Genomic DNA, 14,260 nt, shown 5'->3' with positions numbered 1-14,260 from the left:
CCAACATGCATGTCCTCAATATTTCAGAGGGCTTTGGCATCAAGAGTCTAACTTTAGAAATTTAAACCCTGTTCCACTGTAACTGAACTTGACTAACTTCATGTTATGAGCTCTTTATATCTTAGTGTAAAAAGAACTTAAATGAGCAAAATATAGAACGGACGTTTTAACCTTGTCAGGTTCCCTTCTTTTTAAACACAACTCTGAAGCATCCATCCTTTATGTGAACTTCAGGCCATGAAAAGTGTGTCCTTTCTTAAGGAATGACAAATAAACCGTTGCTAAGCATGTTTACTTTAGCCAAAACAGAACATAATTATCGCCTTGGTAGATCATTTGCTTAGCGCAATAATGCTCAACTCCACTTTAAAAAAGTCATAAAAAAGTTATTATTTTTATAAGGATTATTTTTTGGCATTTTGCCTTTATTACAATAGGACAGAGTAGACAGGAAGTGAAGTGGGAGAGAGAGGGGGCAGGATCGGGGAAGGTCCTCCAGCTGGGATTCGAACTCAAGACCTTAAACCTTAAAAAAAGAATAATTCTGCAAGCACCATAAAAAGTGCACCTTCTATTAACCTTAAAAAAGCTAATTTCCATTTATTAATAAAATTGTTTAATTAAAAAAAAAAAAAGGTATCAAATAAGTGATCCTAAAAAAGTCATTGTATTTAACAAAAACTATATAAAAACTAAAAACTATATAAAAACTATTTTTTTTGTAAAGCTGTATATCAACATTGATCCAAAAATATTTCATATTTTCAAAGATTTAGTCTCTCATACATACTAAGATCTGACTGAAGACTACACAGGGTCAGGATTAAATGAAAATAAAATTGCATAGCTGTAAGATATTGTTCAACTAACTGTAAATTTGATCAAATACAGAGGCTATATTAAAGATAAATATATTATAAATTGCGAAATAACTGAACAAGAAAAAGGTCACATTTTATTTATTATATTGTTGTTGTTGTTATTATTATGTTTTCTTCCTTTTTTACAGTAAGATGTTTACTAAAATTGTCTTATTATTCAATTTATGTTCAGCTACATTTTTTTCTATCATATATTTTTTCTATCATAACTTTAGGACCTGATTAAAACACTTTTCTAGAAGGCCAGTAAGGGTTTTCAAGTTTGTCCAAAGCACCAGATGCCTTTTCTTAGGAAAAAAAATGGATGGTTAAAAGAAAAAGAAAGAAAAAAATGGGGAAAAACAGACACCATGTAATTGAAAATAAATAACATCCCCCACCATCTTCACTAGTTTGCCTAACACTTGTGTTGATTCTGTGAGTTCAGCTGCCCAATATCGCCCCGTAAAAATATTCCTTTACACAGCTTCACATTACTGTTGCCTGTTTGCCACGTGTAGCTTTAGGAGTTAACCAACACAAAACAATGAGAACAACTTGTGCAAACCAGGCTACTACTAAACTAACAGCGCCCATTCAAAATATCGTCGGGATATTTTCCTTTGTTTGTTGATATCAGACTGTGTCACTCTCCACACTAAAACAAAACACACAATAGTAAACTTTGAGAGCGCGAGAGCATGAGCGTGCGCGCTGACGTCACGCCTCCCCAGCGAGGGCTGGCTGAGCGAGAGCTATGTGTTGGAATGCGTGAGTCTCGCGTACTTCCTCGACAGATTTGAGAGTTTGGATATAACTTCTTCCGAAACTTGTTTCTACAACAACATCGCCAAACAACGAGCGAACACCGCTGGTAAGTTCATGGGTTTGGTTGCGTGGGGTTTGGAGCTGATTATGGTGTGGTTTTGTGTTGTTTTGTGTCGCGCACGAGCCCAACTAAGTTTGAGTAAGTGGAGTGAAAATGGAGGGTTGCATTGAAAGGGAGAGGCGCTGTCCAGGGCTGATTTCAGCACGGAGAGAGAGCAGATCAGGACCACGGCTAACACACACGCGCTGACCAAATTAAAAGTGCAAAAAGTGCATAAAATTGATGAGAAATTAAACATGAAATCCTCACTATGATCTTTGATCGACTGTGTTAAATAAAAAGTGTAACTTTGTTGGGTTGTCGTGCGTAGTGTTGTTGCATGCATGCAGTTTCCGGAAAAGTAGTTTTTTTTTCTTCTTGGTCAAGGTTCGTAACGCAGCTTTTGCAGTTATATTCACTAGAATTGGGGGTTTATACGATTATTCAAGCTGGACGATTAATTTACACTCGCTTTTAGAATAAATCGCATCCCTTTTTGGTGTCTTTTGAGCTTTTGTTTATTCGGAAATCACCCAGATATGTGATATGCCAGTTGGACGCATTCATGTTTTTAGTCACGTTAAACTACATGCAGCTTTAGTGAAATTAAAAGGAGTGATTTAAAAAAAAAATGTATTATGTCTTTTAATATTTCGTGCAATGTGTAGCTCGCTCTTCGTCTAATTCAGATGGGTCATGTTTGGAGCTGTCCAACAAGGTCAAAGTTTTTCACTCCTTATTTTGACAACTTTGATTTAATGCAGTCATATTTTCACGCAAAGCCTGTTTGAGTTTTTTAGCACAAAATGTTAGTGCTTTGCTGGTTGACTGAGTTGATCTAAATAAACGTTCATGTCATGCTGCTTGAGTTCACACATCGGCTGTATTTTTTTTCCTCCGCTGGTAGAAGTTGGTGGTGCTGTTTTAAAATGGCCGAACACACATTTCAGAGCATGCAAACTCGCAGGCCTTATACCCTCATCACACACACATCACACTCATGCATGGCTCTGTTTGTTATGATCGTACTTCTTACACTAGAACAGATATAATTAAACTTTGACTTTTTCTCACTGCAAGCAAAATACAAAAAAGATCATTTATTTTATTAGTATCCTATGTAGTATTTAGAAATATTATACTATTGTATGATACATTTTTAGTTATATATAATATTTTAAACTAAAATTTATTTAGTGTCTCTAAATATTATATATCATAGTATTCAGAAATGATATAAAACTTTAAAGAATATGGATAGTACATATAGGCCTAGTATTTATAGTAAAGTATTTTGAGCTGAAATACCAAAAGGTTTAATCTGAATTGCGTAGATTTTAATAAATCATGTTGTTTTTCTTTAAAACTTTTTTTTTTTTTTAGGGAAATGATGATTGTCTTCTCAGTACACAGAAAAAAAGTGCTCCACAAAGTTCTGGTTGAAATAATGCAACTCAATAAACATTGACTATGTTTTGTTATTGTTGCTCTGAATATATTTCATGCTTTTTTTGGTTAGATTGCATCTTAAACAAGTCATGCCTTAAGAATTGAATCATTACTTTTGAGGAATATTGCCATATATGGTTGGGAGCTCTGAACCGTTGAATATAGACGCTTGTTTGCTGTAATTCCCTAAAATAAGTTAAAGCTGCTGATTGCTTTAATGGACTTCATACAAGAAAGAACAGGGTAATTTATTGGCTTTGTAAAGATGTGTTGGTTTAGGCTTTGTTTGTTTGTTTGTTTTTATTTAAAATGTGTTTGGGAGTGGGAATTTGAAATCTGCTGCTTTATCCTTGTAGGGCTAATCAATCAGTGTTCGGCTCAGCAAATACTCCTTATCTCAGAAAATGATGAGTTTCGATTTAATCATTCATTTACATGGAACTGTTTGTTTTGTCATAGTCAGATGACTTTCTCTGAGAAGATGTCACAGTTCTCACATCATTTCAGTCTTCTGCTTTCATTTCCCAGACACATTTTTACTTAAATTGCCAGTTATATTTTTCAGTGGCACTAAAATCAGTGTTTCTTTTTGCATTTCAGCTGGTTGAGCATGTCTGCTCAGACTGTGTATCCAGCTGCTGCTGGTATCTTCATGCCTGTAGGCATCCCACTACCAGAGGTGGGCCATGACCTTCCCGAGCTGCCTCGCAATGATGTGGCGGCCCCTCAGCTAGTGATGCTCGCTAATGTGGTGGTATCATCAGAGGCGTCTTCCTCAGACTACAATGCAGAAGAGAAACAAATGGTCGAACTCAAGACCGTTGGATGCAACAACTACTCTGACAGCGAGGAAGAGGGTGTTATCAGATACAGCCTTGACAGTTCGGAGATGTCGGAGAGCACGTACGCTGAACATGCCACTCGGGTTGAGCCAGAGGTGACAGAAAGAGTGATAGAGCAGGTTCAAATGGAGCGAGCAGAAGACCTCTCAAATCCATCTGAAAAGACCCCATCTGAATCCTCACCAGCAGAAAAACGTAAGCGCACCCCGGTTGTTATCTTCGAATCCAACAAAAAGAAGAAGAAGCCTTTCTTTTGTAAACCCTGCCAGTACCAGGCTGAAAACGAGGAGGACTTCATTCACCATATCCGCGTTCACGGCGCCAAGAAAATGACGGTGGTAAATGGCATGGCTGACTCCGATGACGATCTGGCCAGTGAGTCAGGCCAATCTCAGACGCCAAACCCAGAGAATAGTGAAAGTTTGAGTAACTCTAAAGGCGTGATCCGCTGTGAGCGCTGTGGATACAACACCAACCGCTACGACCACTACATGGCACACCTTAAACATCATACAAAGGAGGGCGAAGTCCAGAGAGTATTCAGGTGCACCATTTGTGCTTATACCACCATCAGTCAGTATCACTGGAAGAAACATCTAAGGAATCATTTTCCCAGCAAGCTTTTTACTTGCAACCAGTGTTCGTATTTTTCTGACCGCAAAAATAACTACATACAGCACATCCGGACCCACACTGGTACATCTAAAATTTTCCATTAAATCTCAGTTCATTATTAAATCACATTGATTTAAGTTTACTTATATATGATCAGAAATATATGTCAAAATTAAAACAATTTTATTTGATACTTCTTTTAGGTGAGCGTCCGTTCCAGTGCATATATTGTGACTACTCCAGTTCCCAAAAAACTCATCTCACCAGACACATGCGAACCCATTCAGGTGAGTCTCTTGTCCATCTGTTGATATATTTCTTATGCTGAAATTGATTAGTATATATAGTTATAATTTCATATCATTTTGATTTAATAAATCTGTTCCAAAACCTACTGAGCTGCCTTGTTCCAAAACTTTAATAGATTTAGCTAATAACAGCTAAGATAATTATATGATTTTATAAAGAATAAAAATACATAGCATGTAAGGAATTATTATTTATTTATTTATTTATTTTTTGTTAAACCTGTTGCAGTGTACTCAGGGATATATTCTCTGTAAAATACCTGTGATGATGCATCAGGTTTAAAGATATAGTCCACCCCAAAATGAAAATTGTTATTAATTACTTAGTCATTCCAAACCCGTAAGAACTTTGTTCATCTTCGGAACACAAATAAAGATATTTTTGATGAAAACCAAGAGCTTTGTGACCCCAAAACATTGACTTAATTCATGCGTATTGGACTGACATGGAAGAGAATAAATTGTTGAATAAAGTTATTTTTGTTTTTTTGCACACAAAAAGTATTCTCATAGCTTTATAACATTATGGTTGAACCACAGATATCACATGGACTATTGTAATGATGTCCTTACTACCTTTCTGGGTCTTGAATGTGGTAGTATCGTTGCTGTCGATGTGGGGTTAGAAAGCTCTTGGATTTCATAAAAAAAAAAATATCTTAATTTGTGTTCCGAAGATGAATGAAGGTCTTATGGGTTTGGCACGAAATGAGGGCGAGTAATTAATGACAGAATTTTCATTTTTGGGTGAACTATCCCTTTAAAGTAGTTTGTTTCGAAGTTTGGGAAAAGTCATAGGAATTAATTAAATCTAAAAGTTATACAAGTTTATAAAGTGAATGCTCATTTTTCAAGGCAACTATTTTGACTCTGTAAGTGAGCTCTCTGGGTTTTGGGACAGAGCAAATGTGCTCAAGGCCTCTGTTTTCATCTTGTCAATGATGTTTCTCTCTTTTGTTGCACTCCATGGAGCCAGATGGCTTTGGATAAAATGGTACACGGTTTGTGGTATACAGAGTGAATTAGAATGTGATTCTGTATTGTATGTGTCTTTTATCTGTATCCCCCGCATGAGACATGCGTCTGTGTTTCTCTCAAAATGTTGAAATAAAAGATTCATTGTTCAGCCTTGACCTTTTCCTTATGCTCTGTCTGGAATAGGTGAGAGGCCTTTCAAATGTGACAACTGCAGCTACCTGGCAGCCAACCAGCACGAGGTGACCCGCCATGCCAGACAGGTCCACAATGGACCCAAGCCCCTAAGCTGCCCCTACTGCCAATACAAGACAGCCGACCGCAGCAACTTTAAAAAGCACGTTGAGCTCCATGTCAACCCTCGCCAGTTTCTTTGCCCGGTTTGCAAATACGCTGCATCCAAGAAGTGCAACTTGCAGTACCACATAAAGTCCAGACACCCAGGATGCACTGATATCTCGATGGATGTATCAAAGGTAAGGCTTCGTGTGAAGAGGACTGACAGCGATGACATTTCGCCAAATAAGCTTGCGACAGAACAGTCTGGATCAAGGCGAAGTGAAGACAAGCAGTTGGGAGAATTGGATGATGTTGAATCAGGTCCCATCAACCTCTCTATTAAGAAACCCACTAAACCCACCCTTGCTGTGGAGACTGAGCTGACTGACAAGACCGCAAAGAAAAACCCAGATGTCATCGTGAAAGAAAAATCTGGAAAGCATCTCAATGAAAAATCTGCAGAGAAAAAGACAATGCCTAAAAATGAGGGGAAAGAGAAAAACAGTAAGAAGGTTAAAGGAAAGACTTTGGTGAAAACTGTTGACATTGCTGTGGCACAAACAGAGGGCTGCAATGACAAACAAGCTAATAAAAAAGAAATGAAGAAGGTAGAGAAATCCCCTAAATCTGTGGAGAAAGTAACGAAAGGTCGTCCCAAGAAAGAGAAGCCATTGAAGGAGACCGCCAATGAAGTTATTGCGAAACATCAGGCCATTGTTGAGGAGCAAAGATTAGATTTGGATAAAGAAAGACCAGAGAAAGACCTTCTAGATAAACAGCAGCAGCAAAATGAGAAAGAGGAAAGAAAGCGGCTAGAAAAGGAAAACAGTTTGCTTAATGGGAAAGCGAAGGAGACTGAAAAGAAGGGAAGTGTGAAAGATTGCAAGAAATCTCAACCCAAGAAACCATGCAAGAGGCAGAAAAAATTGTCAAAGGTCAACAGTGAAAAAGATACCCAGAGTACACAAGCAACGCAAGAAGTCCGGACTAAACTTGTCAAAAGAAAAGCAGAGAACATGAAAGTACCAGCGACTGAAACTATTTGTCCTTCAAAGCGGGTCAAGCGCACAAAGAAAGAAACAGCCAAGCCATCAACAAGTTCTGTTGCTCCAGAGGGAAATCGCACCATACCTGAGGTTCTACAGACTATGAGGAGCAAAACCAGGAATGCTGAGACTGAACCTGAGAAGACCAACGAAGTCCCAGAGAAGCTAAACACTCTAGAAGCTGAAACAGTGAAACAGTCCACCACAGAAACACTGAAGTTACTTGACCAACCAGATGAGCAGACACCTACAGTAGTGACCTGCCAAGATGAGAAAAATCACAAGGAGACTGATTCTGTTGTGGAGGAACTCACAGTTCCATGCCAACCCCAAGTTCCAGACTCTGAACAACCTAAAGAAACTGAGAACAAGGTCTCACATGAACCAAAAGAAATTCCAGATGTAGACAGCGGAAGTGAGATGCCATCACCTACTGACAGTGAGACCTCTCCGGGGTTCAGCCCAACTCTCGAACTTCCTGGTGCGCCTGGTCACAAATCTACCGACGCAGAGGATGACGAAGGTATCCACAGTAACGATGGGGGAAGTGACATCAGCGATAGTGCCTCTGAAGGAAGCTACGACTCTGGTCTTAACGGACTAGCTGCTGCCACCGAGGGTGGAGAGAAACTTCCAGAGACTCCGACAGAAGAGCTTCCTTCTCCAACCAAACTGCTCAGTCACACATGTATCTTCTGTGACCGGACCTTCTCTTTGGAGATGGACTACCGTCGCCACTTGAACCGGCATTTAGTAAATGTGTATTACCTAAAAGGGGCGGCTCAGGGTGACAAGTGAGGGGTATCTCGTTTGGAAAAGGGCAGCATTGTTGTGTCCAAAACAGTTAATGAGGTTCTCCTAGACTTTGGACTGAACAAAACTTGTTCAGGTTGTAATAAAAATAAGGTTCTTGTTGTTCTTGATGGCTTTACAGCTCGTGACAGATGACCGCATCTATGCCTGTTTCTAGTTTGCAATGACGCAACATGATACATTCAAATAATACAGTATTCTTTCAATTCAGAAATGAAATCCATTGTCATCTTGTGGTAGGATCCTATTGTTCAACCCAAACTAACTGAATCTTTGCTTAGTCATGTGCTCCATGACGAAATGATCTTTGGGGTTTTCTTGTGTTTATTGTTACACTACTCAGAAGCAACAAAAAGGAGAACTGCTCTGAAAGCAAGTACACTTTCTCCCTCCATCCCTGCGGAGAGCTCAGATTAGCCAGACCCAGGTGGTCCAGCGCTGAATAGCCCTGAAGATAATGGGGCTTTCAGTGTCTTTGTGCTGTTCCACTCCACTGAAGCGCCTCCATCTCTGGTCAGCAAGAGACGGAGTGTGTGTTTAAAGCTGGCTAATGTCATTGTATTCAGGTGTTTCTTTGTTCCCTTTTACAGTTTAGAGAGCACTTGACTACTAACCATAATCTTACCTTTGAGGCGCTGTTTCACATAAGCTAAACATTTCATTTTAACACCGAAAGATTCATGTACACTTCCTAGAGGTCTTTCTTTGATTACACTTGCTTTGCCTTTCAAGGAAAGTAACATGTAGTTTGTAATGTTTGTGGAATAGTAGGTTTTTTATTTCAGTGTAAATTTGCCTCTTTTTTTTTTTTTTTTTTACACTACGCATTGTAACTCTCACTTCTTGAGTTTGTAGATAATTTTATCTGTCAATTTTCTGGTAATATTTCAATTTCATGCTCAGTCCAAAGATTTTGTTGCTTTTCTCTGTATATAAACTGTACATATTTTTCTTTCTTATTTGCTCTTCAGTGCCTCAGACAATCAATTTGAGCATTTTAATCAATGTCTCAGATATTTAGAACTGATTTACCTTCAAATGAAAGAATGGCTTGTCTTTTTTGTGTATTTTACCCAAGCAACATTCCCTTACACATCAAATTGGTTATTTGCATTGAAAATCTGTTTATCCAAAGTTTATCTAATCATATTGAACTGACCTTTTTGTTTTTTTGTATGAGTGTGAATGTGTTGCTGCCACAACCCTTGTATATCAGTAAATTTACCATGTTATTCTGTCTAAAAAGAAAGGAAAAAAAAATACTGTAAGAGAAGTTATAGAAATAATTTGCCTTTAGTGCATTAAGTGCAATATTGAATTTTTGGGTTTATTACCAAAGCAAGATGTAGTTGGTAAAGTTTGTAGGAACAAAACCACAGGCCTTAGATGAAAAACTAGAAAATGTACTATCCACAGGTACTCCAGTGCACCTGAAAAACTGCACTCTTAGACGGTTGGATACTTTATCACTGTAAACTTGTTCTTTATCACTTTTTTTGTGTAAAGCTCTACTTTTTTGCTTTTCTTCTTTAGAATAGCATGTTGCCAATTCACGACTCAGATTGTGCCATTTATCTATCTTTGTAATCAAGTGTGTGACTGTCGTTTTCCATTTCCTAGTAAAAGTAGTCAAATTATATCAGTTGAAATGTTATGTTGTCCCCTTGATATGGCTTTTTATGAATTAAATGAAAAACAGTTTACTATGTGACCTGTATGTTTAGCTCTAGATGTTTCAATAAAAAAAAATCTTGCCACAGATTTTGTTCTGTTTTTTATTTGAAAGACATTTAAAATGTCAGAATATATAAACAATTATCAGGTAAATTCATAATCGTTTAGACATTTTAGTATAAAAAAACAATACATTAATAGCAACTGTACTTGTAGCATACAAGCAGTACATTCAGTTCGACCAGAACAATATTTTGACAACCAAAAGCTTAAGAGATAACAATAGAAACAACCACGACACTTCAATTTTTTCTTCTCACTTTGAGTCTCTCAGCAGCTTTCACAGACAGACCGGTGTCTACCAGCGCCTGTGGCTTTCTCGTCTTGTAGGCGGGAGTTTTGTTGATTCTCTGTCCTTTCAGATTCACGACGTGGGGCAGTAAAGGCGGGGTGCGCAAACACAGTCCTGCTTCTTCAGGGGCGTGAGTCCTCAACAACAGCTGATCTCCTTCGGCTGCTGTCACAGCAACCCAGCCTGAAAATCAAGAAAAATCATCATAAATTTAGTAAATAAAGTTTCTTTAAATATATTTAACATTTTTTATATATATATATATAGATATATATATATATAGATCCTTGGCTGGCCACATTTTTAAGACTTGGTCATGAGATTTTCTATAAAACCTCTCACAATCTAAACAGCTAATTAAATGTAGACAACTGGAAAAACTTGGAAAGGCACCCAAAAAAATGACCTGCTGATGAGATCTTGATGTCAGTGATTGCGGTGTTACAGCCCTGCCCCTGGAGTTCAAAGTCTTGAGCAACAAGTGGTGGAAAAGTTTTCATGCGCTCCTCACCACCAGATGGGACCTTGCCACAAAACAATGTAGAACAACTGTTTTCAACACTGATAATAATAAGAAATGTTTCTTGAGCATCAAATTAACATATTAGTCTGATTTCTGAAGGACAGTGTGGTATTGAAGACTAGAGAAATGACTGCTGTAAAAAATACAAATGCATTTATTTATACATACTGCAAGAAGGGTATTCCCAGCATGTTTCTGGTAGATTGCATCAGCCTTGTCCAAACTGGTGATATGAACCGGGATACGATTGGAAACAACAACTGTTAACCAGCATGAGCTTTTCCCCTAGAGAGAGTAAAAGAGGCATCTTGGTTTGAGGCAGATACAACAAAGGCTTCAGTTTTCATATGTCAAATGGACTCTTACCTCCAAATAATCAATGCGTGCCAAAGCCCCCAAAAATAAAACCATACCGGGCTTCATAACAAACGTTCTTGGCGTAATGGCCTGTGTAGGAACCACCAGCTTCACTTCCTGCTCGTTCAACAGGCTGAGAACCTGAAAAGTTCCATTTTTATCAAAATCCTTTGTGGCGCATGATTCATAATGATAGACTTGATTGGATTTATGAAATGACAGTAATATGCAGAAATGATAGTAATTTATAGAAATGATTGTAATTCTATCACATGATGAGTACAGTTTGAATAGGGAGACTCACGTCATGTTCTTTCATGATGCCTGGGGTGTCATAGAACCAGTGTGCATCTTTGATTTCATTGTAGCTGAGCTCTGCATCTGTGGAGGAGTCCAAGGATGGATCTTTTTTAACATCTTCCTCCAGGTCTTCTCCAAAGCTCAGACTGTCAGGATCAAATTCCACAAGAGTTTTCTTGGGTGGCTGATTTGCTAGGAATGTCCTCCCAATGTGACCTAAAAAAAAAGAAAAGTTTTATATTGTAAAAATTTCACAATAGTACTGTTTTTGCAGTATCATTGATCACATAAATGCAGCCTTTGTGAGCATAAAAGACTTCTTTCAACAACATTAAAAATTTTAATTATTCCAAACATCTGACTGGTCCTTAAATATAAGGAATAAATGAAAATTTGAGAAAATTGTATAATCAAGAATCACATTTAAATATCCAATATCTGCCGATACAGATAAATTAAAAATCTCTAATATCTGCTGATAACCGATAGGAACAGATATATTGTGGATTCCTAAAACAACAGAACTTACAAACTCACCAACCAAGTATCCCCGTTTGCTGAACTGCACGATTCTCTTCAGCTCTTCAGGATTCAAGTCATCCTCTGTCAAATGAGACGCCTGCTTCAGTCTCTCTGCCCGCCTGAACATCCGGTAGGGGGTCGGGTTGATGATGGGAAACTTCAGCAGATTTAATGTTGTCCCTAGATTTACAGTGGACAGATACATGTGTTCTTAACAGTTTAAATATCTTGGACATCAATATGTGACCCTGTCTGTGAAATCCAGGCTAAAGTCTCAAAATCAAATTATGAGATAACAAGCATCAAAGTTTGATTTCACTATGATTTCTTTGGCATGGCCTTACTCAGTTCGATATTAAAGAAATCAAGGTTACATCTTCATAGAATGTTCTTTACCTTATGAAGGTAAGATTATTTAATGTAGAAAACAGTAAATCACAAAAAAAAAGAAAAAAAAAAAGACTTTAGCTGGGTTTTCACAGCCAGGGTCACATATCATATCTTAAAAGCTTAATCATTCAGTAATGCACAATACACTCCTAAATTACTAAAAGGGTCAAGCATGCTAAATAAAAAGCTCTTTGTTCTTGATTTTGTACTTGAAATATTTTATCATCAATGTTGAATGCAGTTTTGAAAATGTGACACTTTTTTCAGGATTCTTGATGAATAGAAATTTCAAAAGAACAGCATTTTTTTAATCTAAATCTTTTGTAACATTATAATTATAAATGTCTTTACTGTCATTTTTGATAAATAATGCATCCTTGCTGAATAAAAGTATTGTTTATTTATTGTATTATTTTTTAAATATATCTACCCCAAACTTTTGAATGGTAGTGTATCATGGTTCCTACAAAAATATCAAAAACTGTTTTCAACTAATAAGAAATGTTTCTTGAGCATCAAATCAGCATATTAAAATGATATCTGAATGATTTTCTGAATAAAAACCTCTGTGTATTTGTGAAACAGGATTGCAAAAATGTAACTAATCTACATAATGCATACCATTTATATATAACATATTTACTGATTAAGCTTAATTCCTGACCAATAATCTTGCATGTAATATCTCACCAGGCCATGGAGATATAGTAGCTTTATGAATCACATCTGAGGCTCTGGATTTGCAATAATCAGATTCCAGTAGAGTATTAAACAGCGTGGATTTGCCAGCATTGGCTGTCCCGACCAAATACACATCTCCCTTGTACTTCCAGGTCGACTGCAGTCTCGTTATAAGGTTTTCTATACCATACCCTGTTTTGGCACTGATGAGGTGGATGTCTTTTTTATCAATGGTAGAAATACCCATGCTTTCACAGTATGCCTGGAGTTGACGTTTGACACGCTGCAGGTAATTCTCAGCATCTCCGGGCAGCAAGTCTATTTTATTTCCTAAAATCACAATGTGCTTATTCTTTCCAACAAGCTCTGGAAGGTCTGGGATGATGGAGTCAGGGAGATCCAGAAGATCCACTATCAGCAGCACCAAAGCCTTCTCTGATTTAATTCTCTTGACAATCGCTCTGTACTCCTCTTTGGACATGGTGATGTTCAAAGCCTTCTGGTGGTGACTGATTAAAAAGCATCTCTGACATATTGCCCTCTTCAGTTGGTCCTCTTCAACTAACGCTTTGAATTTCTCACTTGGCAGGAAACCTGGGATTTCAGGGTCCGTACAGTGCATGAGGGCCCCGCAGCCGGAGCAACAGGTATCACTGACTGCCACGTCCACATCAGGAGTGCCATAGATCTTTTGTTGCTTTTTAACCTTCTTTGATTTGGTGCGTCTGTCCAGAGGTAATCCTTCATCGTGGAACTCAATCAACGAGTTTTCAGACTTTGAAGAGCCCTTTAAATGTTTCATTTGCATTTCCAGTCCTCTAAGGTGCATGTAATTACCATGCTTTTCATGCACTGGCTTTGTTTCTGTATTACTTCTGAGATCATGCAAAAGAAGATGATCTGGCAGTTCATCATCTTTATTGTCCACTGGTTCATCAAAGTCCGGGAACACAAATGGTTCTTGTTTCTGTGGCTCTACTAAAGTGTATAATTCCTGACTTCGATTTGATGCTGGTTCTCCAGCTCCTTTTTGAGTGCTGTAACATCTCAGACTTTTGGATGATCTGCACCTCTGATTTGTGACCAAATGTGTTGCCCAGTCCTTTGATATTAAGCTGGAAACAAATGACCGTCGAAGTAGCGACACCCCTTCATGTTCCCTTGACAGCTGCGGTCTTGAAACATGTTTTAAGCACGTACGAGTGTAGAATTGGAATGCCGATGCTCCTAAACACTTGTACATTATTATAGCAAATCGCAAAATATGTTAAAAGAACACTAACATCGCTACAGTTTATACAACCTTGAAAAACAACGAACCCACGTGAGTGAACAGAGAGCTACTCGCCATATCGCTGGTGTAATGTACGTCACCGGAAACATTATTTGGACAAATAATAATATGT

At 37.9% G+C, this 14,260-nt stretch overlaps 2 protein-coding genes across 2 annotated transcripts; one reads left to right on the top strand and one right to left on the bottom strand.

Moving 5' to 3' along the window:
- Window positions 1–1,551: 1,551 nt before the first annotated feature.
- Window positions 1,552–9,816, top strand: rest (RE1-silencing transcription factor). Its single transcript, XM_058798013.1, has 4 exons — window positions 1,552–1,734; window positions 3,778–4,715; window positions 4,838–4,921; window positions 6,104–9,816. Exons 2-4 carry the CDS (start codon window positions 3,788–3,790, stop codon window positions 8,038–8,040), a joined length of 2,949 nt encoding a protein of 982 aa, XP_058653996.1. The 5' UTR covers window positions 1,552–1,734; window positions 3,778–3,787; the 3' UTR covers window positions 8,041–9,816.
- noa1 (nitric oxide associated 1) lies at window positions 9,817–14,229 on the bottom strand. Its single transcript, XM_058798014.1, has 7 exons — window positions 12,864–14,229; window positions 11,799–11,963; window positions 11,266–11,477; window positions 10,971–11,102; window positions 10,773–10,889; window positions 10,488–10,605; window positions 9,817–10,264 (listed from the first exon to the last, which is right to left on the bottom strand). Exons 1-7 carry the CDS (start codon window positions 14,095–14,097, stop codon window positions 10,032–10,034), a joined length of 2,211 nt encoding a protein of 736 aa, XP_058653997.1. The 5' UTR covers window positions 14,098–14,229; the 3' UTR covers window positions 9,817–10,031.
- Window positions 14,230–14,260: the final 31 nt, after the last annotated feature.

Source organism: Onychostoma macrolepis, chromosome 14 (genome assembly GCF_012432095.1).
Source record: "Onychostoma macrolepis isolate SWU-2019 chromosome 14, ASM1243209v1, whole genome shotgun sequence".
Lineage (NCBI taxonomy): Eukaryota > Metazoa > Chordata > Actinopteri > Cypriniformes > Cyprinidae > Onychostoma > Onychostoma macrolepis.
This window is presented reverse-complemented; position numbering and strand designations above follow the sequence as displayed.